The sequence below is a fragment of the Myxocyprinus asiaticus genome, chromosome 12, assembly GCF_019703515.2.
Source record: "Myxocyprinus asiaticus isolate MX2 ecotype Aquarium Trade chromosome 12, UBuf_Myxa_2, whole genome shotgun sequence".
Classification (NCBI taxonomy): domain Eukaryota; kingdom Metazoa; phylum Chordata; class Actinopteri; order Cypriniformes; family Catostomidae; genus Myxocyprinus; species Myxocyprinus asiaticus.
Genome location: NC_059355.1, coordinates 46,305,850 through 46,329,841, shown reverse-complemented (window position 1 = coordinate 46,329,841; position 23,992 = coordinate 46,305,850). Strand labels below are relative to the sequence as shown.

The 23,992-nt window shown below is 37.9% G+C and overlaps 1 protein-coding gene across 3 annotated transcripts in view; it reads left to right on the top strand.

The window, feature by feature from the left end:
* The first annotated feature begins 417 nt into the window (after positions 1-417).
* The window catches only part of LOC127449493 (regulating synaptic membrane exocytosis protein 4-like), a 40,551-nt gene continuing 16,976 nt past the window's right edge, over positions 418-23,992 (top strand). For all 3 annotated transcript variants that reach the window (XM_051712966.1, XM_051712965.1, XM_051712968.1), the window contains exon 1: positions 418-1,069. In XM_051712966.1, the coding sequence (XP_051568926.1) occupies positions 973-1,069 (97 nt within the window). In that variant the 5' untranslated portion in view covers positions 418-972. The remainder of the gene's footprint in view (positions 1,070-23,992) is intronic.

Genomic DNA, 23,992 nt, shown 5'->3' with positions numbered 1-23,992 from the left:
CATTGGATGAGCCAATGTTGCTTACTTCTAGTTGTCTCTGCATATTAAGCAAGGATAGGAGAAAGTATTTAAACATAAAAATGACCCACATCACCTTAAAAATTATCAGATTTAAGAGGAAGAAATGGAAAAAAAATGCAGTCAAACCATGTCTGAAATGCATCATCTTGCCAACTCTTTCAAGATTTCCATTTGACCATGTTATTGGAGAGTAACAGAGGGATGCTCGCTGTCGGTGAAGGCATGAAAGATGTTCTCTCACAGCTTTTGTGCCTGTAGACTGTGGCCACACCCACATCCTGACATCCACCCTCTGACTGGCCAATATTCATAATCCCAGCAACAGCTCTTGGGTGTATCCTCCCCCTTTTTGTCTCCACAAAGAGCTCAACGCTGAATAAAGTGAATGAGCATCAGACTGCTAGAATGGTGAGAACCTTTTCTCCTCTCTCTCTCCGTCTTTCTCTTCACTCCCATCTCCCTCCTCTCTCTCCATCTCTCCTCCTCTCCTTCACGCCACGTTATATGCTATCCAAACATCCATCCATCCATCCATCCAGTGCACAGCCGAATGAGGGCACAGCCAGAGAGGGAAAAGCAACAGATCATGTTCTCTGAACCAGATACAGCTCACAACAGACTCTCTATATTCTAATTTGCCTTCCTCTGTATTCCTGAAGACATAGACAAAAAAGAAAAAGGACTGAAAGTAACCACTCTCTGAGAAGTCTGGACATCACCTTGTCAGAGGAACTTGAAGAGATTCTTGAAGCTAAACCAGGTCTGCTGGGACATACAGGAGACTGACCAGTTGGGGGTTTTGACATTTGGTTTTTCTCTTTTATTCGTGGCTGGCGAAGGGGCCGGTGAAAGTTAGCCAAGACGCCGCGTGCTGTGCTCCGCGTGAAGAATGCCCAGGCTCGCCTGCCCAAGCCGGCGGACACGGCACCGGCACCAACGGCGGGCCTGTACATGGAGCGTTCGCAGAGTCGCATCAGCCTGTCAGCATCCTTCGAGGCCCTGGCAATCTACTTCCCCTGCATGAACTCCTTTGACGAGGATGATGGCGGTGAGTGGACCTATGTGTGTGTGTCCGAGGATGTGGGTTTGGGTTTCTCAACAATAAAGGATTAGGACCAGAACTGGCAACATGTCTGGGTTTGATAAAGGGGCAGAGGGTCAGATTTAGGCTTGGATATTGGGGATCAGGTCAAGGGTTTAAAAATTGGGGTTAGAGGTTTGGTGGAGCTTAGGCTGGTAGTTGAAAGGTTATGGGGTTTGAACACTGAAAGGTCACCATTGCAGCCTTGAGTAGGACACTTAAGCCTAAATTGGTCCAGGGTTGGTCCAAATGTGCAGGAAGTCGCTTCAGATAAATGTGTCTGCTAAATGACACGTTAGGTGACTTTGAATTGTAATCGCTTTCTTGTGCTTTTGGGGTTCATCATTGCAGCATTGGTCTAATGCATTTCATTGGTACGAAAGTTCATAGGACTGCACAATTAATCGAATAAATAATCAAGATTACATTTACAGCTGCCACAATTAACTAATTGTGAAGCGTCAATTATAGCAGCCCATGTAGGTCTTACTCATGTTGCAGCAAATTTTTAAATTGAAAATTCCTGGTTTAATACAACTTAAGCGCAATCGACAGCATTTGTGGCATAATGTTGATTACCACAAAAAAATAATTGATTTAAAAAAAGCAAAAATCAAGGTTACAGTAAAGCACTTACAATGCAATGAATCTGAATGGGGCAAATTTTTGGCATGTTTAAAGGCAGAAATGTGAAGCTTATTATTTTACAAAAGCAATTACAATGATTCTTCTGTTAAAACTTGTGTAGTATTTGAGCTGTAAAGTTGCTTAAATTGTCGTTTACCGGGATTAGAGGGTTTACGTTTTCATGACAACAAAGTGGTAAAATTGGATATAACTTTACATAGAACAGGTTAGTAAGCGATTTTATCACACTAAAATCATATTATCACACATATTGTTTATGTCTTGTGGCTTTACTTTTGAACAAGTGAGTATTTTAAAGTTAACAGATTGGCCCCATTCACTTCCATTGTAAGTGCCTCACTGTAATCCAGAGTTTTTCTTTTTTTTCCTTTTTTTTGTGTGTGTAGATTTTCTCCCCTTTTCTCCCCAATTTGGCATGCCCAATTCCCAATGCGCTCTAGGTCCTTGTGGTGGCATAGTGAGGATGAATCTCAGTTGCCTCCGCGTCTGAGACCGTCAATCCGCGCATCTTATCATGTGACTTGTTGAGCGCGTTACCGCAGAGACCTAGCGCATGTGGAGGCTTATGCTACTCTCCATGGCATCCACACACAACCATGAGGAGGTTAACGCAACGTGACTCTAACCACCCTAGCATCCGGGCCAATTGATTGCTTAGGAAGCCTGACTGGAGTCACGAGTTTTTTTAAAGAAAAGGAGGGACAAGTACAATTAAATTTTTGTGGTAATCAACATTATGCCACAAATGCTGTTGATTGAGCTAAACTTGAATTGAACCCGGATTATTCCTTTAATTTTCGGTTTAACGTATGTTTTATTTTGTGCTGCGGCTGAGCATTGAAATCAATCACAGACAAGTCAATTGCTTGCCTCTGAGTATAATGTATTAAAAATATGCTTCTAAGAAGCTTCTAAGAAGACCAAAGTGAAGTTGGCCATTTAGGCAAGTAGTCTTGAGTTACTGATGTACAAAACATCAGTAAAGTCATTCAGGAACATAGTTCCCAGCTTGCTTTTGGATGTGTAGCTGATAAAAAGAATATGGCATGCATGCTGAGCAAGCCAAAATAAATATTTTAATGTAAATTCCATTAATCAAAATTATTAACATTTGCAATATTCAAAGAATATAATCGTACATTTTTCTAATTCGATTTATGTTCAAATCAAGCCGATTTTTGAGCATTTAAGCTAGTGTTTGTCCAAGTACACATGACACAATGCATAATTGAATATTTGAGAGAAGGACGGCAGCTGAGGAACTATTCAATGCACAATGCACGTTGCCACTGTCTTTCGGAGCACACGCACAACACCAAGGCCAGTTGAGGTCCAGTTAACGTGTATGCATGCTGGACGAAGTCGAGCTACAACCGCATTTTCTAGATCTGTTTCTCTGACTTTGCAAAAATCGGACGATTTCTGTCGGACTAAAGCATGTTCACAACATTTTAAAAAGATGAATTATCATTTTAGTCCAGCTTAAATCAAACTTTTAAAGTGCATGTAAACATACCGACTGCTCAGTTTCAGTTTGTTTACAAACCCCCAAATTCTTAATGGGTGGTCACTCTAGACTTTGAGAGTACAAAATATTTTGGACACCATATATATATATATATATATATATATATATATATATATATATATATATATATATATATATATATAAAAAAAAATCACAAATAACAAGTAATATAATGTTCAAAATTTTTAAATATACCATCTACTCACTTTCATGCAACAATAAAACATGCAGTTTTATATGCATTCTTTCAATCAAGCCGAGTGGTCAGTGTGTGACATTTCAATCTTCTATTGGTCACGTCTTGTCCAGATTTGCAGGTCAGAGTTCACCAAACTTTAACTTTTGTATGCAGCGGAATGCAAAATATCTTTGCATGAGCTTGCGCTTCTGGTCTCCCACGTTTAGATGCGTTTGAATGGGAGTGAATGAAGCACGAAGTGTAGTGTGACCACACCTTTAGAAAAATATGCCCACAATATGCATTATTTGGAAGTAACCAGGTCAACTTGTCCATCTTGTTGTTGCTCCCATGAGAGCCATTTAAAATCTGTCTGAAAAAGAAACAGTTGATCCTTTTGATGAAGCTCATTTGAAGTAATTTCATCCTCAGTTAATATGCAAGCCCATTCACAAAACGTTTCGTTCAGCTAGTATTCTAATTAGACAGACGTTTTGTTATTATTAATGAAGGCATTTAATCAAAGAGTTGACACTGAAATGCTAATTTAGCTGTGATTTTCTCCAGGTAAGACGGCGGCTCTCGTTTCAAACGCCGTCTGATTGCAGGTTAATGTCTGGCTCAAATCCATCAGCAGACATCATGGTGTTAATAATATAGCGCTCATTAGAAAGATCCTGACTGCTGGGTTTGCTTGCTAAGTGTTTTTGAGCAGCAATTTTGCATAATTTCCCAGTGCTTTTAGTCCAGGCATGGAACTGCAAAAAAAGACTGCTCTCTCTCTTCCTCTGTCTCTACATGCTCAATTTCTATCTTGTTCACCCTCATTTCCTTTTTCTTTTTTGTGCTGTCCTCTCAAAAACCCTTTTACACAGCAACTGTCTATCCGAGACATCAACACACACACACATTTACATTTATGCATATGCCAGACACTTTTATCCAAAGTGACTTACAGTGCACTAATTACAGGGACAACACCCCTGGAGCAACCTGGATTTAAGTGCCTTGCTCAAGGACACAATGGTGGTGGATCTGTGGATCAAACCGGCAACCTGCTTACCAGTTCTGTGCTTTAGCCCACTACGCCACCACCACTCCACACACACACACACGCACGCACGCACGCATGCACGCACGCACACACGCACACACACATGTTGGTGCAGCTATCATTATGAGGACTCTCCATAGACATAATGATTTTTATACTGTATGAACTATAGATTCTATCCCCTAACCCTAACCCTAAACCTAACCCTCACAAAAAAATTTCTGCATTTTTACATTTTCAATAAAACTTTGTTTAGTATGTTTTTAAGGGATTTGAATTATGGGTACACTAAAAATGTCCTCATAAACCATATTTATAGTGTAATACCCTTGTAATTACCAGTGTGTAACCTAAAAAGATGTCCTCGTAAACCACCCAAACCCACCCACACACACTCTCTCTCTCTCTCTCTGCCCTTGGCCTGATTACAGACTACTCTGCTGGAGAGAGATGGGAATTGAAAGACTGTGTCTGATAAAGATCATCTCAGTTCAACATGTGTACCATTGTAACGATCAGGGTCCAAAATTTAGGGGGCTCGGTGCAAAAATGCCACTAAAAAAGACAAAATGCCACCAAAATTCAAAATGTTCCCTCGTAATAAAATATTTTTTTTAACATCTGATATAGTTCTTAATATTCTATTATAGTCCTACTTATAAAAATTAGTTGAAGTTGAATGAATTATTAGGGTAAGAGGTATTACATTCTCAATTTTGAGAATTTGTATTAATAAATTAATTCAGTTAATTACATATTTGACATAAAAAAAATAAAAAAAATGATGAAAAAAAAAACGCCCTCATAAAGGTAAAAATATGCCTCTAAAAATCAAATCCAGGAGGCAAATATTGCCCCTTAATGTAAAACATAATTTCTGACACTGGTAACAACCTAGACGGACATATATGTTATAGCACTTTCTGGTTTACATCAAATGACACACAAAGGTCCTCATATGAGTCACAATTTCCGCTTTAGGCTAAACATACTAGTTGCGCATGATAGAATAATTCAGAATGTGCATGTGTTATTCTCTGTAGTATATGATTGGACTGATTGTTCTGTGCTCTGTGCTATTGGTTTTAGAGTTACAGTGGTGTCCACACTGAAAAAAATCTGCCATTCAAAATCTAATTTAAACCCGGAAATGAACAGAAACTTGTAGGATTTTTGAAAAATGTTAATGGTGGCGTAAAATGAATTGGACGTTTTTAAGATTTTGCATTATTTCCAGGTCACTAATCACATGTAAGCAAATTTGTGACACTAACTATGTTAACTCATTTATACAAAAGGTCAGATTGCATTGTTTACATTGAACTTAGCACACAAAAATACTAAAAATGATTCTGTATTCAACATATTAAATCAATTTGTTTGCTGACAATAAATATTATTAGAAAAATGGGTAGCATTTTAAAACAAGGTTACTTTTGTTAATATGGTAGTAAATGCATTACCATGTTAATATGAACCATCAATGAACAGTATTTTTTTAACAGTATTTATTAATCTTTGTCCATGTTAGTTAATAAAAATACAGTTGTTCATTGTTAGTTCATGTTAGTTCATAGTGCATTAAAAAATATTAACATATACAGCTTCTGATTTTAAAAATGTGTTAGTTTATGTTGAAATGTACATTAACCAAGATTAATAAATGCTGTAAAAAGTTTGTTAATTGTTAGTTCATGTTAACTAATGTTAACAAAGTAACTGTATTTTAGTGTTACCGAAAACTAAAAATCAGACTTTTGGACCCAACTTTATATGTTATTTTACCTTTCGGCTTCCCACATCTCCTCTTTGCTAACGCATACTTGAATAAATCAACTTAATCAATGCAAATCACACTAATGAATATGCTAATGAGAGCATATTACCAGAACACAGACTAACACATTGCAAGTGCATTAGTTTAACACCTATTGCTGAATGTCACACAAGACGAAACAAAATACTGATGTATTTCCTATATTTATTAGTATATAAGTAATATTCATGTATTACTTTATTTATTAGATTTATTCGCAATTGCAATAATCCTCAAACCAGTGATTTAATGGGCAAACATGGCTTGTTTTCTGCTTTTTATATCAAATTTGTGTTTGCTTGTAACCGTTTAAGGTGTAATCGCCAAGCTCGTAACCTGCTGCAGGGTCATTTATGAACAAAGATCTGCAAAATGATTTCAACAAAAAGAAAGACTAATACAGTAATAAATGAACTTGCCACAGCTTCACTGAATTCGTAATAACAGCCATTACTCATCGCTCAAACCCCAGGACATTTCTGACCACAAATATAGAAACAAAATTATCTTGTGAAAAAATGAACTCCCGCATGATATTAATGCTTTTTTGGAAGGATCCATTAATCAGGAAAATGGGGGTTGGGGGTAATAATGACTTTGTCAGCTCATTTCAGGGGAGAACTGCAGACTGTTGAGGTCATTTGGAATATGTTATATTTACAACCACAAGTTACCAGCTACTGACCTGATGTTAAAATTAATTAAAGATCATCAGATAACATCTCTGCCTCACATCAGCATGATGCTTTCTCAACAGGGTCTTACTGAAACAGACATACAATGGCGATGCTATCAGTGAGGCGTGCAACGGCAGACAAATACATCTTTTAAATAATGAGCCGTTAATGACTATAATTCTCTATTTAACAGACAGCTGTGTTCTTATTGCTGTTCTGCCATTTTATAACCAGACTAACTCCATGTTCTAACCAGGCGCAACATAGCAAGTTTCAGCGACATAGTGAAAAGCTGAGCAACGTGACAAAGACGGCTTTGCGAATTGAACATTTTGCAAATAGGGTCTGGAAAATGCTGCCTTTTGATGCTGTATACAAGGGTAGAATGAAAATAAGGTGCTTTTCAAACTGTTCTAAGACCAGTTTCTGTTAAGAGTTCCATTCACTCAAAAATGCTGTCGGTTAAGCCATTGACTGATTAGACAGCAAGGCGGCAAGCCAGCTGCCTACTTTTTCAGATGCATCCACTGTGTATCGTGACCAAGTAGGGGGTGATGTTGAGCACCGTTTTAAGGAAATAATTCACCCCAAAATGATAATTCTCTCATCATTTACTCACCCTTCTGCCGTCTCAAACTCGTATGACATTGTTTCTTCTGTAGAACACAAACAAAGGTTTTTTTTAAGAATGTATGATGTCTGTTTGTCCATACCATGCCAGTCAAAGTCAATGGGGTCCAAACATTTAAGCTCCAAAAAGGACATAAAGGCAGCATGAAGGTAATCCATATGACTGAAGTGATTTATTCCATGTTTTCTGAACCGAACCTTACTGTAACTGATTTATTTTTGTATTTTTGTATTTTGCTTTTTTTAAAGAGAAGGAGGGATGAGTCAAACTTAATTTTTGTGATAATCAATATTATTCCACAAATGCTGTCGATTGAGTTTAACTTGTACTGAACTCTGAATATTCCTTTAACATTATACCATTTAATGATATATATGGTAGAGAAGTGTTGCCTAAAATAAACAGACCCTAAAATATACATTGGCCCAAAAATATGACGGCATATTCACATATATAGTCCGTTCTGATTGGTTGTGGTTTTGTTGGTTTGCACAAAATAAAAAAAATACAAAAATATATATATGGATATATTTTGAAAATTGCTGGGTTGCATCTGTTTACAAACCGCCAAATGTGACACTGCATGAACCTAAACGAACATCCTGTTGAATTGACCCAGAAATCTGCATAAAGAAAATTTTGTTTTTTAGTTGGCACATTTTTTGTTAGCTTTTTAACCTGGAAAGGTAGGATTAAAAACTAAATCATTAAAGCTAAAGTGTGTAACTTTTCGGTGTTAAAATACTATCTTATCCCAGCTTAATATGTGGAGACAACTATAAGAAAGCCATATGTAAGTGAATTTTCTTGAAAACTGTAAAAACTGTGTCTCTGTGGTGCTATAAAAATTCCTCTGTTTGGTTTGAGTGACCCATCCAGCCTGACACAACAACATTGAATCAACCAATGGCATGAGTTGGGGGTCGGGACTATCAGTTTGTTTGATCATGGCAGACGGGGGCGTATTCAGAAAGTTGTTTGAACACAATGTTTACTTTTGTAATTCCGTATGGCGACGCTTGTGGCACAGAAAATACACACTTCAGCTTAAATCGGCATGATTTTTGGGGGGTGACAGTGTTACAAGTTACAACTCCATCTCTTTCCAGCATACCAAATTAGATTGTTTCATAATTAACTCTTGGTGAAAAACGTTAAGCCAATTTTGTTTTTTCAGTATGTGTAGACAATGTTGTGCGCTGTGTGTGTTATTACACAACATTTTGTTTTAAATAAGCTCTTTGGTTCACAATCTCTCAAACGTAAATCATCGAGTCAACATTTCAAAGTTCTGACTGGTTTAACGATCTTTAAATCGTTTATCTTTCTTCATTCTGTATTCAGAGTAAATCTAACATCTGCACAAGGTGGTTCAACACCTATATAGCACACTCACTCTATAACCGTGTTGACAAGAAGGGCCCGGAGCCTTTGTAACATGCATCAGACCCAACTTTGCCACCCACCGCATGTCTTGGCGCATTCAGACTTCATTTTTCATATCCTGTTTTCTGTTAACGCTGTTTGATGCAATGTGTACTAAGAATCCCAAATCACAACATGTCTAAGCGCCACCCTCCCTTCCACCAGCACAGGAACGAATCTGTACTGAAGAAAGGCGAACACTCTGAAGTCTCGGGGCTTATTAACCCTCCTACGCTGACAGGTCCTGCATTGATGCTGCTGCTCAAAATAACTCGCAAACAAACACACACGCCATCAGTGAGATGACACACGGCGGCAGGCATACATTCTGTGTTTCATAAGAGCGTAGTGAATCAGGGACAGAAAGAAAAGATAGAAAGAGGTCAAAATGATAGATACTCAAAGCATCATTCTCTCTTTTGTGCTGCAACGACATGCACTGTGTGTTTGCGTGTGTGCAAGTGTGTCTGAGACACATAGCATGCATAATTTTACACCAGTTAGGTTTAATAAGCCGAAAAAGTGTGTAGTCATTTAAACGGCTTTTTACAAGTGTACGGTCATAAACGGTTTAAGCAAAATCCACTAGGCACATGTAGATTTTTGCCCATTACCCTGATTTCACGTTGCATGTAAACACCTTTACCGGCTCATCCAATGTGCAGTGCTGTGCGCATGGCTGTTGATGTTTTGATGTCAAAAGCAGTGAATAATCTAATTCTTTAAATTCTCTTGCAAACACGGTTTTCTTGCATTGTCAGATTTTTATAGTTTTGGTAGTTATCAGCATATTGGTGTGCATGTAAACATGCTCACTGTTTTTGTTCTATCCTAGAGTTTCACTTTACTGTTAACCGTTAGACAAGACAGGTTTTAAAAAGCGGGTGAATGGGTGATTATTTTTATATATTAAAATCAGGGAATAATCAGTACCTTTGTGTTATTTTCCAGTACAAACACTGAAACATCCTTCACATGACATTTATGCATTTGGAAGATGCTTAAGCGTGTTGCAGCAAATTCAAGGCATACATTATATCACTTGGTGTTTTACCTGGGAATTTAACTTATGTACACTAGTGCCATTCTCTACTAGTTGAGCTACAGAAACTGCCTTCCTCAAAACAATATAATACTTGTTTTCAGAAAATGTATCATGAAAAAAGTATTTTCTGTGCATGTGAATGACATTTCATGCTGGCTTTAAAGGAGTGTTCCGGGTTCAATACAAAGTAAAGCTCAGTCACCAGATTTGTGGCATTACCGCAAAAATAATTTAAACGTATTTATAAAAAAAGAAAAAAGGAAAAATCACGATTACAATAAGGCACGTGTAGTGGAAGTGAATGGGGCAGGGCCGTAGATTCCGGGGGGATGGGGGGGAGGTAACCCCCCAATAATCAAAACAAGCAAGTACAATCCCCCCCAATATTTATACCTACCTTTTGATGGAAGTGAGCGCAGTCAGGAGGGCAGTCTTCAAAGAGAGTGCCTTAAGCTCAGCTGACTCCAAGGGCTCAAAGGGAGCTCCCTGTAGAATCCGAAGGACTACAGAGAGGTCCCACGAGGGGACGAGGTGCGGTCTGGAGGGATTCAACCTCCTAGCGCCTCTCAGGAACCTGATGATCAAGTCATGCTTCCCCAAATACTTACTATCTACTGCATAGTGATGAGCCGAAATAGTGGCTACATACACCTTCAAGGTGGAGGGGAACAGCGGCTACATACACCTTCAAGGTGGTGCGAGGAGCGTGAGATCTGAGAACCACATCTGGGTGGGCCAGTAGGTTGCTACTAGGATGACCTGCTCCTTGTCCTCCCTGACCTTGCACAGGAACTGTGCAAGTAGCCTCACTGGGGGAAACGCATATTGGCGTAGTCCAGAGGGCCAGCTGTGTGCCAGCGCATCTATACCAAGGGGTGCCTCGGTCAGGGCCAGTCATCGAGATAGTTGAGGATGCGGATGCCCACTTCACTTAGCGGGGCAAGGGCTGCCTTTGCGACCTTCATGAAGACGAGAGGCGACAAGGACAGGCTGAAGGGGAGGACCTTGTACTGGTACGCCCGGCCTTCGAAGGCAAACCGCAGGAAGGGTCTGTGTCGAGGTAAGACCAAGACGTGGCAGTATGCGTCCTTCAGGTCTACCGCCATGAACCAATCTTGATGCCGGACGCTCGTTAGAGTGTGTTTTTGCGTCAGCATCTTGAACGGGAGTCTGTGCAAAGCCCAGTTCAGTACTCGCAGGTCCAGGATTGGTCGCAACCCACCGCCTTTCTTCGGTACGATGAAGTAAGGGCTGTAGAACCCTTTCTTCATCTCGGCTGGAGGGACAGGCTCTATCGCGCCCTTGCGCAGAAGGGGAGCGATTTCTGCACGCAAGGTAGCGGCATTCTCACCCTTCGCCGAGGTGAAGCGGACGCCGCTGAACCTGGGCGGGTGCCTGGCGAACTGAATCGTGTAGCCGAGTCGGACGGTCCGGGTCAGCCATTGTGACGGGTTGGAAAGCGCGAGCCATGCGCCCAAACTCCGGACGAGGGGTACCAAGGGAATGATCACGTCGGACGTACGCCGGGTGGGGCCTCGCGGCGGGACAGAGCTCGAGGTGCCACGTCAAGGGGACTCGAGCCCCGTGGCCGTACTGAGTCAAGGGACATCGAAGCACTTACCTGGCTCCTGCCACCCACCATAAGATTGGCTGAGGAGGGGGGAGGAGAAATCTCGTCCCCGTAGTCCACTGGAACCAATCCTGTGTAGGCGTGTTTGTGCCTCAGCTGGGACAGTGTACGGTCGTCGTGACGATGGCCGTGCGCACCGGATATGTGCAAGCGAGCGTGCTGGGGAATGGGAGGTCCGTGGGGGGATACCTGGCAGAGGTAGTCCCACTGATGTCCCCAAATCGCCCCCAGTGCTAACCGACCCGGCGTCAAACCTGTAGGTAGAAGGACCGGTGCATGTCTGTCATTTCCGCGTCGGCGTGAGATTGGGTGACCGTTCCCGAAGGAGGAAACCCAGCCGAAGCCTCTGTGTCAGACTGGACGAGCCCGCTCTCCGATACTGCGCTCGATAACTCATCGTCTTCCTGAGCTCCGAACGAGAAGTCGAACTCCCGCTGAGACGAGCCGGCGGTCTCGTACGAGAGCCCGATCGGGGCAAGCAAGCGTGCTGGGGAATGGGAGGTCTGTGGGGGGATACCTGGCAGAGGTTGTCCCATTGATGTCCCCAAATCGCCCCCAGTGCTAACCGACCCGGCCTCAAACCCGTAGGTAGAAGGACCGGTGCGGGGAGCCGCTGGGGTGGCTTGCTTTCTTACGAAAGCAAGCCGCGACCGCAACATTGCCATGGTCATGTTCTCGCAATGAGGACATGACTCATCCACAAACGATGTCTCTGCGTGGGCAGTGCCCAGACACGTAAGACAGCGATCGTGGCCATCAGAAGCGGAGAGATAACGACCGCAACCAGGAATAACACACAAACGGAAAGGCATCTTTAAAAAGATGTTCCGTGTGTATGCCGCTCTTTTTGTGAATGAAAATATACTCTTTTAGAATATACTCTCTTATTTTCACTCTGCCGAAGTGCCCGGGGGCATTCTCTGCACTCCATGGGTGCAAAGGAGGAGGAGCTGCTGAAATGTGCCGTAAATCCAGCAGTTTTGAGGTGCGTCTTTGGAGGGAATTGAATTCAGTGCACTGAATACAACTGCTCGGCTCCGAAGAGAAAATCTGGATGAGTGATTGCATACCAGCTCCTTTTATACCCGTATGTCCGGGGGCCAATACTCATTGGCCTTTTTTCAAAAAAGCAGAGGTGTTTGGGGCTCCCAAGAGTGACCCCTAGTGTCACTACATTGACACAATGTTGAGTGAGTGACAGATAGGGAACACAATTTTAGTGATTAAATCGCTTACTAACCTTATTTGTGTACAAGTTATCTCCAATACTTGGATTACAGGGTTTCGTTGTCATGACAATTAAGTTATAATATTGAATAAATAATAAATAATACTTTACACTGATAAGGTTAGTAAACGATTTACAGTAATCACACTAAAATCATCTTAACACGTACAATGTTTACATATTGTGGCTATACTTTTGAATCATTGAGTATTTTAACGTCTAAGGATTGGCCCTATTCACTTCCATTGTAAGTGCCTCAATGTAACCAAATTGTTTTTATTTATTTATTTTTGCGAGGAGTGAGTCAAAATAATTTTTTTGTAGAAGTCAATATTGTGCCAAAAATGCTGATAATTGAGCTTAAAATTTTATTCAACCTGAAATATTCCTTTAAGTCAAAACTGTCCACAGTAAGTTTTTCCATTTATTATTTTAAAATGTGTGATCTGAGTATTTACTATAAAGCTAAGTAAATGTAGCATTATATTTCTTATTTTCTAAAAGCCATTCTTTGCAAAAACATCATCAGACTACATCAGGACACAGTCAAATATGTCTTGTGAAGACATATAATTCATGATATCATGAGAAATATATAGTGGCATCTCCTTTCTTATTCAGTTGATCAAATGTTGTGTTATTTTGAAAATGTCACAGAACCATTTTTTTATTTTTTTATTTTTTTTATCTTACAGATTGCATGTCTGTGTCCTCTGCACAAGTTCAATTACTTAGAAAATGTCAGTGTGAAAAGTGTGCAGTGGTTGATTCACACCTGCCCATATGAGGTGGCTTGTTTGTGTGTATGTGCAGTGATCTTGAATCGATGGCTGGTGAAGAGCTGTTCGATTCCCAGCCATAATGCACAGGTGAAAAAGCAATCTGTTTTTTTGCTTTTTTCCCCAAGGGGTTGAAAGAGTCAGTCAGGGTGAGAAATCGAGCACATGGCGTGCAGAAGAGAACGATCCATCCAATCATATAATTAATTTTATTGTTTCACACAGAAACATATTCTGACGTGTAATGCAAATTTCATTCATAAGCGTTTCTTCATTTGCAATATTTCATAGAGGTTTGTATGCCGAATTATTTGTTCTAATCCCACCGAATGAATTGTGAACCTATCTGTTTCAAAATCTTAAATATACGTGTAAATAAACATGAATTATTATTACTATTATTATTATTATATGTAGGTCAATGAATGTCGTGATGCTCTTTCTTTGGTCTAGATCTATTAAATTATTCAAAAATACATTAAAAACACAATTCACAATTAAATGCAAATAGTTAAATGCAATAAGCAGTGACAAATTTTATTTTTAAATATGAAATTATAATATATATGATACTATTTGAACAACTTTTGTCCACCAAATCAGTCATGTTGTGTGTAACCAACATGTAGGAAGGCATTTTGTTGCCATGTGACAATAAAGAAATTAATTAATTAATATAAAAAATATATATATATATTTTTAAAAACAGAAAAGAGAGGACCCCTTTAGACCCCTTTAGTATAATATACAGTACATATATATATATATATATATATATATATATATATATATATATATATATACTGTATTTCACCTTAAAAATGACTTAGAAGCTTTTTTTTTTTAAATGTTATGATTAAGTCACAAACACTCAGGTATTCAAGGTGCAAGGAAAGTATTTTATTACTTTTTACTTAATGGTTACACCACATGACATTTTTAGAGTCCTTTTTTTGTGGAAAATGCTTTAAATATTTTTTAAAAAAAATTGTGTATCCAACATGGTCTGAAAGATTACATTTCTACAAATTGACACATGTTTTAAATGAGGTTTTTAAAAGATTTCTAATTTTTATATTTGTAACTATGTTGAATACCATCAGCATATTTTTAGAGAGTCACTTTCTTTACACATAATAAAATAATGTGAACACAAATCAATAATTAATGTCCATTTATTTATTTATTGGTCAGCAGCCATCTAATAAGTGGGATAATGTGCAGTCAGCCGGTCATTATTGCAAAATAATTTATTTTAAAACATTGTTTAATTAATATTATTTTATGATAAATACAGCTGAATATACGTTATGCCATTTCAAAAACACCATGACTTTATGCACACACAAGCCTTGCAAATGCCACATTGATTGATCTGTTTCCTTTCTCCAGTGTGCATAGAGTGAACTCTGACAGTGTAGTGTGCAGGTACATTTGGCGTGCACCTTCTGTGCTGGCATATGTTGTGGGAAAACAGCGTTACAGTGACGTGTGCGAGCATGAACAGATGGCTGGACACAAATGTCCACAATTACCTGCTGTCATATCCTTTACTACAGCCTGGACATGAAAATTATTTGATCATTAATAATGATGACGTTATTTTTGGTTGTGGATAAATATCACGAAAATACATACATTTTACCCCAAAATCAAAAGGGAAAAAATAGAAATGATATATTGCATAAAAAAGAAGCCTATAGGACCATTAAGAAATATTTGCATTTTGACATTATTTTCATGACACAATGACCAAGCAAATTCTTACTACTGTAATGCATCCTGATGTTTCAATTTTGAGTTGTTTTGTAATTCCCTTTTATTAAGTTAAATCAGCATAAATTAAAAGTAGTTTAACAAATACTACCATAATGTATCAGCTGTTTACAATTTAAATAATAGATCATTGTCTTTTGCATTACAGTGGCAAGAATGAGGCATAATGCAGAAAATCTAAATGTTCCTAAAATATGTTCTAGATATGCGGACATGTTCTTGAAGCTTTCTTGAGATTCGCCATCATACTGTAGATGAAACACCATAAAACTGTTGTATTCACATTACATGCAGACAGGCATGAGGTTTTGTAATCAATTAATGCCATAATTTAGATGAGTAATTAATTTGAAGAACCAACACACTCTAATGGTAATTTTTAACTGTTCAACTATGGAAACAGACATGCACAAATATTAATCATCAACATTACATATTAAGATAATCTTTGAAAATGCTCCCAACCAACTAAACATGGATTTGCTTTTAATATGCTTAAATGTGCACCTGGCACATCAGTTTAAGTAGCAATTGACCTGTGTGGTAAATACATAGCGTGATCAGGCCCCTTGAAAAGTAAGGCGAGGGCCAGCGAGTGGTATTTCAATTTGTTTTATGGCATTTATAAAAGCCTCTCTGATCCGATTTGCAGGACGGGTTTTTTAAAGGCTTTGCATACAATGACGACACACACTTGCTGAATTACTGCCGCCTACACACATTTTATTGTAAGTGAAGTATCTGAAACAGAAGCATCCGGTGCCCCACATTTTGAATTAACATAATGTTCTTTTCATTGACAAAAGCAATTATGACAGAGCTGTGACTTAGTGGTTAGTGCATGTCCTTTGAAAAGTTGTTTTTTGTTATGACAATGCATTTCCTGTCCACTGGCTATAAAAGTGGGAAAATAGCAATTATAATAGTAAACATTGACAATACCTGTAAACATGTTACTATACCTATACAATTTTGCAAAATTATTTTTACGTGGTTTGTTGTACGTATTGCTGCAGTTTCCTGGTGAAATGAACACTAAAGGCGTCACAACAACATTGACTTTTATTCACTTTTACACAAATCATAAAATGGCAGATTATCAGTTAATAAACACTTACTTTTTTCCCTGTTCCTCACACAATGCTATTTTATGACATCTAAACACTTTTACTACATTTTTACATTTTTTTAACATTTGCATTGCATAACCAACTACATGTTAGTTACTAGTTCGAATGCAAATTAATTGCAATTGCAACTGCGATGCAAAAAACCAGGGTACGAGTCCCGAAGAGCAAGTGTCATAGAAGCACCACAACTGTGTTTTTCACACTTTCCTTTCTCTGACACTATCGGTTAGGTTTAGGTTAAATGTTTAGGGTAGGGTGGTCGATTTTGATGATTTAAAATTTGATAGAGCATTAACCTTAAAAATCTCATTTGTTTGGGGGAATATTTAGCTCACTTTTAGCACCACATTTTACCACCGCATTGCTGCAATAAGTGTAATAACATTAATATTATTATATTATATTACAGTATATATATATATATATATATATATATATATATATATATATATATATATATATATATATATATATATATTTATTTATTTATTTGTATTTTTTTTTTTAATGTTGCACAGTCATGCAATTTTCATTATATCAGGCTGAACGGATGAGTTTTATGACTTTTAGTCCTTTGAAACCATCTTTATGTTATTATACGGTATTTTAGTAGCACTTTTAGTCTGTTTCTCTCCTTGAGAAAAACCTTGCAGGGTAGACTCAAAGCTTTTTGAATGGAAAACACTCCTGTCTCATTACAGGCAAAGCAGTAGAATATACAGTATATGTTTCATATTAAGTATTAATCTGAAAAAATTGTTTGAGCTGCAACAGTAATGGATGCTAAGGCAAAGGTATATGTACATTTTATTACAATATCTATACATCACCAGAGGCTTATTTGTACTATTATAGGTACTGAAGAACGTTTTGTGGCAGTCTATATGAATGGTGTATGGGGATGGTGTCTACACTTAGTAACTGAAGCCCCAGTATGAAAAATCAAGCTCATAAAACCCCAGAAATATCTCAGGTGTATTAATATAACTCTCATATATTTGCTTCTGACAAATGACCTTCTGAGGTCGTTTTCACTCCTCTTGCATCCAATTATAGCTCAGATCAAAGCTCTTACCTTCACAGTCTCATCCTACACCTTAGCTCTCATTAGCTTGTACTCAAAATGCTGGAGTCACATTATAATGATATACGAGTAAATATCTGCCATGATTCTCGGCTCAGCAGAACGCATCTGTGTATGATCAGACCTTCTACTGTGATTAAGCAGATGTGCTCTCATCTAACGACCAGCACATGATAAATACCTCTGTATCTGCGGCTTTTAAATAGTATTTTAACACAATATGTAGAACTGAAAGGGAATTGAGCATCAAACCTCAAAATGTGAATCAATCTGTCTGTCTGTCTGTCTGTCTGTCTGTCTATAATAGCAAAATTTAAAGGCAGAACAAACAAATACTACATGGTGTCTACAATGTATACAATACCTGATGTAGAAATACTTAACAATTGAAATAATATTTAATTGTTTTTACTGCAGTACAAAAATGAGAATGAGGTTGTTGTTTTTTTCCATTTCCGCCACATTGAAAAAATAAATAAATCATAAAACATAATTATGAGATACCAAGTTACATTTATGATATAAAAAGTAATAATTATTAGATTTAAAGTCAAAATTATGAGATAGTTAGTCATAATTACGAGATTAAAAATCATAATTATGAGATACTAAATCATAATTATGAGATTCTTCTTCATCTTCTTCTTCTGGTTGCTCCTGTTAGGGGTCACCACCTCGGACCGTCCGTTATCCGCATATTTGACTTGGCACAGGTTTTACGCCGGATGCCCTTCCTAAATCATAATTAGGAGATTAGAAGTTTTAATTATGAGTTTTTTTTGTTGTTTTTTTAATCTCTCTCATATAATTCTCTCATATCTCTCTCACATTTTTGTGTCATTATTTTGACCTTAATCTCAAAATTATGATTTTCCAAAGCACTTTATTTTTTCATATGGCAGAAATGTATTAATTAGCATTGAAGCATTAATTATTAATTGTCTTGATTGATGAAAATGTACTGTAAACAACAACAACAACAAATGTTTAAAAATAAGCGTAATTTTCTTAAACTGTATGTATAACATATATATAAATGTATTATATATTAATTTTTAATTTTGGGGTGAAATGTGATGTTCCTGGCAGGTTTTCTAAGGTTCAATTTACCATCTCTATTAACAAGCAGCAGTTTTGAAAGAAAGAAAGAAAGAAAAATATATTCACGGCTGGATTAATCTCTTTACCTTTACTATTACTTCAAAAACAGTACTTGTGTTGGATTATGCATCAGATTGGAGAGCACAAAGGTTACAGCCTCCAACCAAGCATCCATCAACGTAACTATTGATCAATAGACCTTCAGTGCTACTGATTTATCAAAGAGTTAATAGGTAATTAAAGAAGGCTGGGGTAATGAGAGGTAATGGCGTGATCGATAGCTTACACAAACCAGAAAACTGACATCCTCATTTGGATGACAACCAATGACTGCCCTAATGATCTTCAGCAAGCAATGCTTAAATCAGACAGAAGTTAACAGCATATTTTTCCTGTTCATTTGAATGCGGGATGCACGGAGTCCATTGGTGACACAACAGCACATGGCACTTCTAATTAAGAAAGAGATGCACCCGTTCATTACTGGTGTCTGCTAGGGATGGGTATGAGTACTTGAGTACTTGGAAATGACAGCAATGATCAATCATGAAAATGATGACCGATAATAATCATGTGCAATGTGACTTTTCAGTACATTTGTAATTTAGTGACACTAACTACTGTTTACACAAACATTGAAAAGAGAAGCCTTATTTTTAATTTTGAGATTGATTTTGAGCAATGCCCTGACAACCACCCTATCATGACAGTGACTTTTCTATGGGCAAGCACACCTTAGATTTTCTCACATGTTAAAATCTAGTTTAATTTTAAATAATCTCTGATATAACAATAGTCTTTTACTTAAGATGTAGGGTCTAAAGCCTTATGGTTGTTCGAGGCCTGTCTCTTATTTAATCAAATTTCTATGAAATAAATCTTAATAGCCTGACAGGTGACATGCATGAGTCATAAACCACTACCAAGCTGAGATAACAAATAAGGGCTTGTTAGAAAAACCTCTTATTTCTTTTTGTTGTATGCTGTAAATTCATGAATGTCACTTTAATTAATGAGTGTAGGCCATACTGATAAAATAAGACACTTTATCTGTTGTCAGCGTCAAGGGAGCCTGTCAATGAGACCTTACCATGGTTGCACAATACTTGACAGCATAGAAACACATTGAAGAAAGACATATCCAGGGAATGGAAATACATAACACTCCTTACATAATACATATTTAATGTCAAATTGGATATTGCATCTATACGTTTCACCATGTGAGAAAAATATGACTTTTTAGTATTAGTATTGAGTACTGTTGAGGCAAGGATCACTTTTACTATTGCTCATAATTTTGAAAAACCCTAACCCTCCATATAACACTTCAGCACTTATAGGAATAGGAATATTTGCGGTTCAGTACAAGTTAAGCTCAATCGACAGCATTTGTGGCATAATATTTATTATGACTAAAAACAAATTTTACTCATCAAAGAAAAGGTTCTTTAAAAAAATAAAAAATCGAGGTTACAGTAAAGCATTTACAATGGAAGTGAATGTGGCCAATTTTTGGAGGTTTAAAGGCAGAAATGTGAAGCTTATAATTTCATAAAAGCACTTACAGTACATTAATTCTTCTGATTAAACTTGTGTATTATTTGAGCTTTAAAATTGTTTAAATGGTAATTTTTACAGTCGTTTAGGGTTTACAGCGTTACATTGCCATGGCAACGAAGTTGTAAAATTGGATATAACTTTACTCAGAAAAGGCTATTAAGCAATTTTATCACACTAAAATTATGTTAACGTGCATATTGTTTATGTCTTGTGGCTATACTTTTGAAACAGTGAGCAATTTATCTTTTTCGGATTGGCCCCCATTCACTTCCATTGTAAGTGCCTCACTGTAACCCAGATTTAAAATAAATAAATAAATAAATAAAATCAGAGACAAGTCAAAAATTATTTTTGTTGTAATCAACATTATGCAACAAATGCTGTCGATTGAGCTTTACTTGTATTAAACCATGACTTTTATTTGAACTTGTCCCGCACTGTTTGTACTATAGATACACGTATGAATAATAGCTAAAATCTTATGACTTATAGGAGAGGTGTGTTATTACTTTACTGAGTGCTGAGACTTACAGTTTTCACCTGGGGGATGAGGCAGGCAAAAAATTCTAGTCTAGACTCGCACTGGAGCAGACTGATCTCACTGCAAAATTCGGCGACAGTACATTGAAAGTTCTTCAGATGAAACTGGTCTGTGCTTACCGAAATTCGGTCCACTGCCCCCAGTGGCCGAAGCTGGAAGAGCCCCAGTTTACAGTTGAAATGTCCACAGAGTGGCGCCAAAAGCAAATTGTTAAGCAAGTAGTTTTCAGTTGTAAATGATGTAATACAGTCAACATAAATGCATATTTTATTAACTCAACCCCTAAACCAAACCCCAACCCTAAACCTAACTGTCAATGGAGTAAAAATTTAATCTTAGCAATACCCCAGCAACCACCCAGAATACCCTAGAACTGTGGTGGTGATGTTTGCTTGGGCAAGCACCAAATCTTGTTATTGTCCACACACCTGCTGGGCATCTTTGTGAAAAGATGAAAGCTATCACTCTTGCAAGCTTTGATCTAGTTGCAAAAAATTGAGAAAAACAGAGAGAGAGAGAGAGAGAGAGAGAGAGAGAGAGAGAGAGAGAGAGAGAGAGAGAAGAGAGATCCATTGAAACACATCAGTCTTGTCTCCCATAGCAACCCTGGCATTTCAAGCACATTTTCTGATACGCAATGTTCTGTTTTGGAAGGTTATGGTGACATGCTAGTTAGCATGTGCCAACCGCACCAGAAATGCTGGGACAAAAGATAGCTATATTTTTAGGACTGGCCTAACTAGGTCATGTGCTTCAAGTCCAGGAAAAAGCTGTGAAAATGGCTGTACTCCCATTTCTCCAGCGAGTGCTCTGCTTTAGCGCTAATACAATGCAATTCAGTGGCTAACATCCAGTTTTCAAAGATGATAAAAAAGGAACTGAAGTTCACTGACCTTACTTCTGTTGCATTACGAAAACCAGAATTTTAATTTCTTGGATTAAGATATTATTATTTTAATTTTATTTTATAGAAATTCAATTTGATGATAGAAAAACACATAAAAGAGATTTCTCTTTGCTTAAGTCTTTCAAAATGAACGAGATAGTTCACCCAAAAATGAAAATGATTCCATTATTTACTCACCCTCATGATATCCCAGGCATGTCTGACTTTCTTTCTTCACCAGAACATATTTGAAGAAAAAAAGAAAAATATCTTAGCTCAGTAGGTTCTTAAAATGCAAGTGGATGGTGATTCGACTTTTGAAGCTCCAAAAAGAACAGACAGTCAGCATAAACATCATCCATATGACTCCAGCGGTTAAATTAATGTCTTCTAAAGCTATACGATCCCTTTTGATGCGAAAAATATCAATATTTAAGTACTTTTTAACTATAATCCAAAACTTCCGGTAAGCTTCACAAGAGGGTGGAGATCAGGTGGTCTCTTGTGTGATGTATTTACGTTGCCATGTTACGGACGTAATCTCACGTTCTCCTCTCGGTTGAGATATCTAGGATAAGCACACAAATTTTGTGAGTAAAAAACAGATCAATGCAGATCTAAACCAAAACCAACCAAGCTAGTGTACATTGCTCCTCATACTCAGTTGTAAACAGCGCTGCTCTTCCGTGTGTGTCGCCTCAGTTCTCATGTGTCTCACATACCTAAGCGATTACGTCACGCGCATACCGCTGCTGACTGGAAGGATGATGTAGAGTTAAAAAAAAAAGTACTTAAATATTGATCTTTTTCACACTAAAAGCGATCATGTCGCTTTAGAAGACATTCATTTAATAGCTGGACTCATATGGATGACGTTTATGCTGACTGTCTGTACTTTTTGGAGCTTCCAAAGTCGAATCACCATTCACTTGCATTTTAAGGATGTACTGAGCTAAGATATTTCTCTAATTTTCTTCAAATGTGTTGTGGTGAAGAAAGAAATTCATACACACCTGGGATATCATGAGGGTGAGTAAATGAAGAGAGAATTTTCATTTTTGGGTGAACTATCCCTTTAAATTATAAATTTAGATTATAAGTATATAAACAATATTATTTTACTTTTATTGCAAAATATTCAGTTATTTACAAATATATAAGTAGTTTGAGTGCGTAGGAAGTCCGACTTGTTTGCATCATTTGCAGTGCGTCATGGGACTGGGCGGTCGCTGCAGGGATTGTTTTGCGAGTTTTTTTATCCGCGAGTCTCTGATTGGTACAGTAGATTTTTTTCCTTTATGATCACGGGTAGTGTGGTTTTTCACCAGAAAACCCACTACTAGACTTTTTTTATTTATTTATTTTTTAAATAAGATGAAATAGCACAGACTGATGGCTTCATCAAAAGCATATAACATCGATTAACAACCTCAGAGCTCACAGTAGGTCTGTATTTAAAGGTTTATAAGTTATCGTTAAAAATGTATTCACCTATTGAAAAACTGAATGGGGTTTTTACTTCCGGAACCAGACTGTTCAGCTCTTTTGACCCTATTTACTTCCTTAACACGTTCCTGGTCTTAATATGCACAGATCATCATTAAAATAAAATTATTATTATTATTTGTTTATTTATTTCCCCCCCCTTTTTCTCCCAATTTGGAATGCCCAATTCCCAATGTGCTTTTAAGTCCTCGTGGTCGCATAGTGATTTGCCTCAGTCCAGGTGGTGGAGGATGAATCCCATTTGCCTCCGCGTCTGAGATCGTCAACCCGCGCATCTTATCACGTGGCTTGTTGTGCGCGTGTGGAGGCTTCACGCCATCCACCGCAGCAACCACGCTCAACTCACCACGTGCCCCACCGAGAACTAACCACATTATAGCAACCACGAGGAGGTTACCCCATGTGACTCTACCCTCCCTAGCAACCTGGCCAATTTGGTTGCTTAGGAGACCTGGCTGGAGTCACTCAGCACGCCCTGGGATTCAAACTAGCGAACTAGCGAACTCCAGGGGCGGTAGCCAGCGTCTTTACCACTGAGCTACCCAGGCCTCCATTAAAATAAAATTATTTAAAAAATGCTCGCAATCTTCCATCAATATATAATAACTTGCTCCACAACATTCCTTTTTGGCTGACGTCACCAGTCCCCTCTTATTTTACCCTA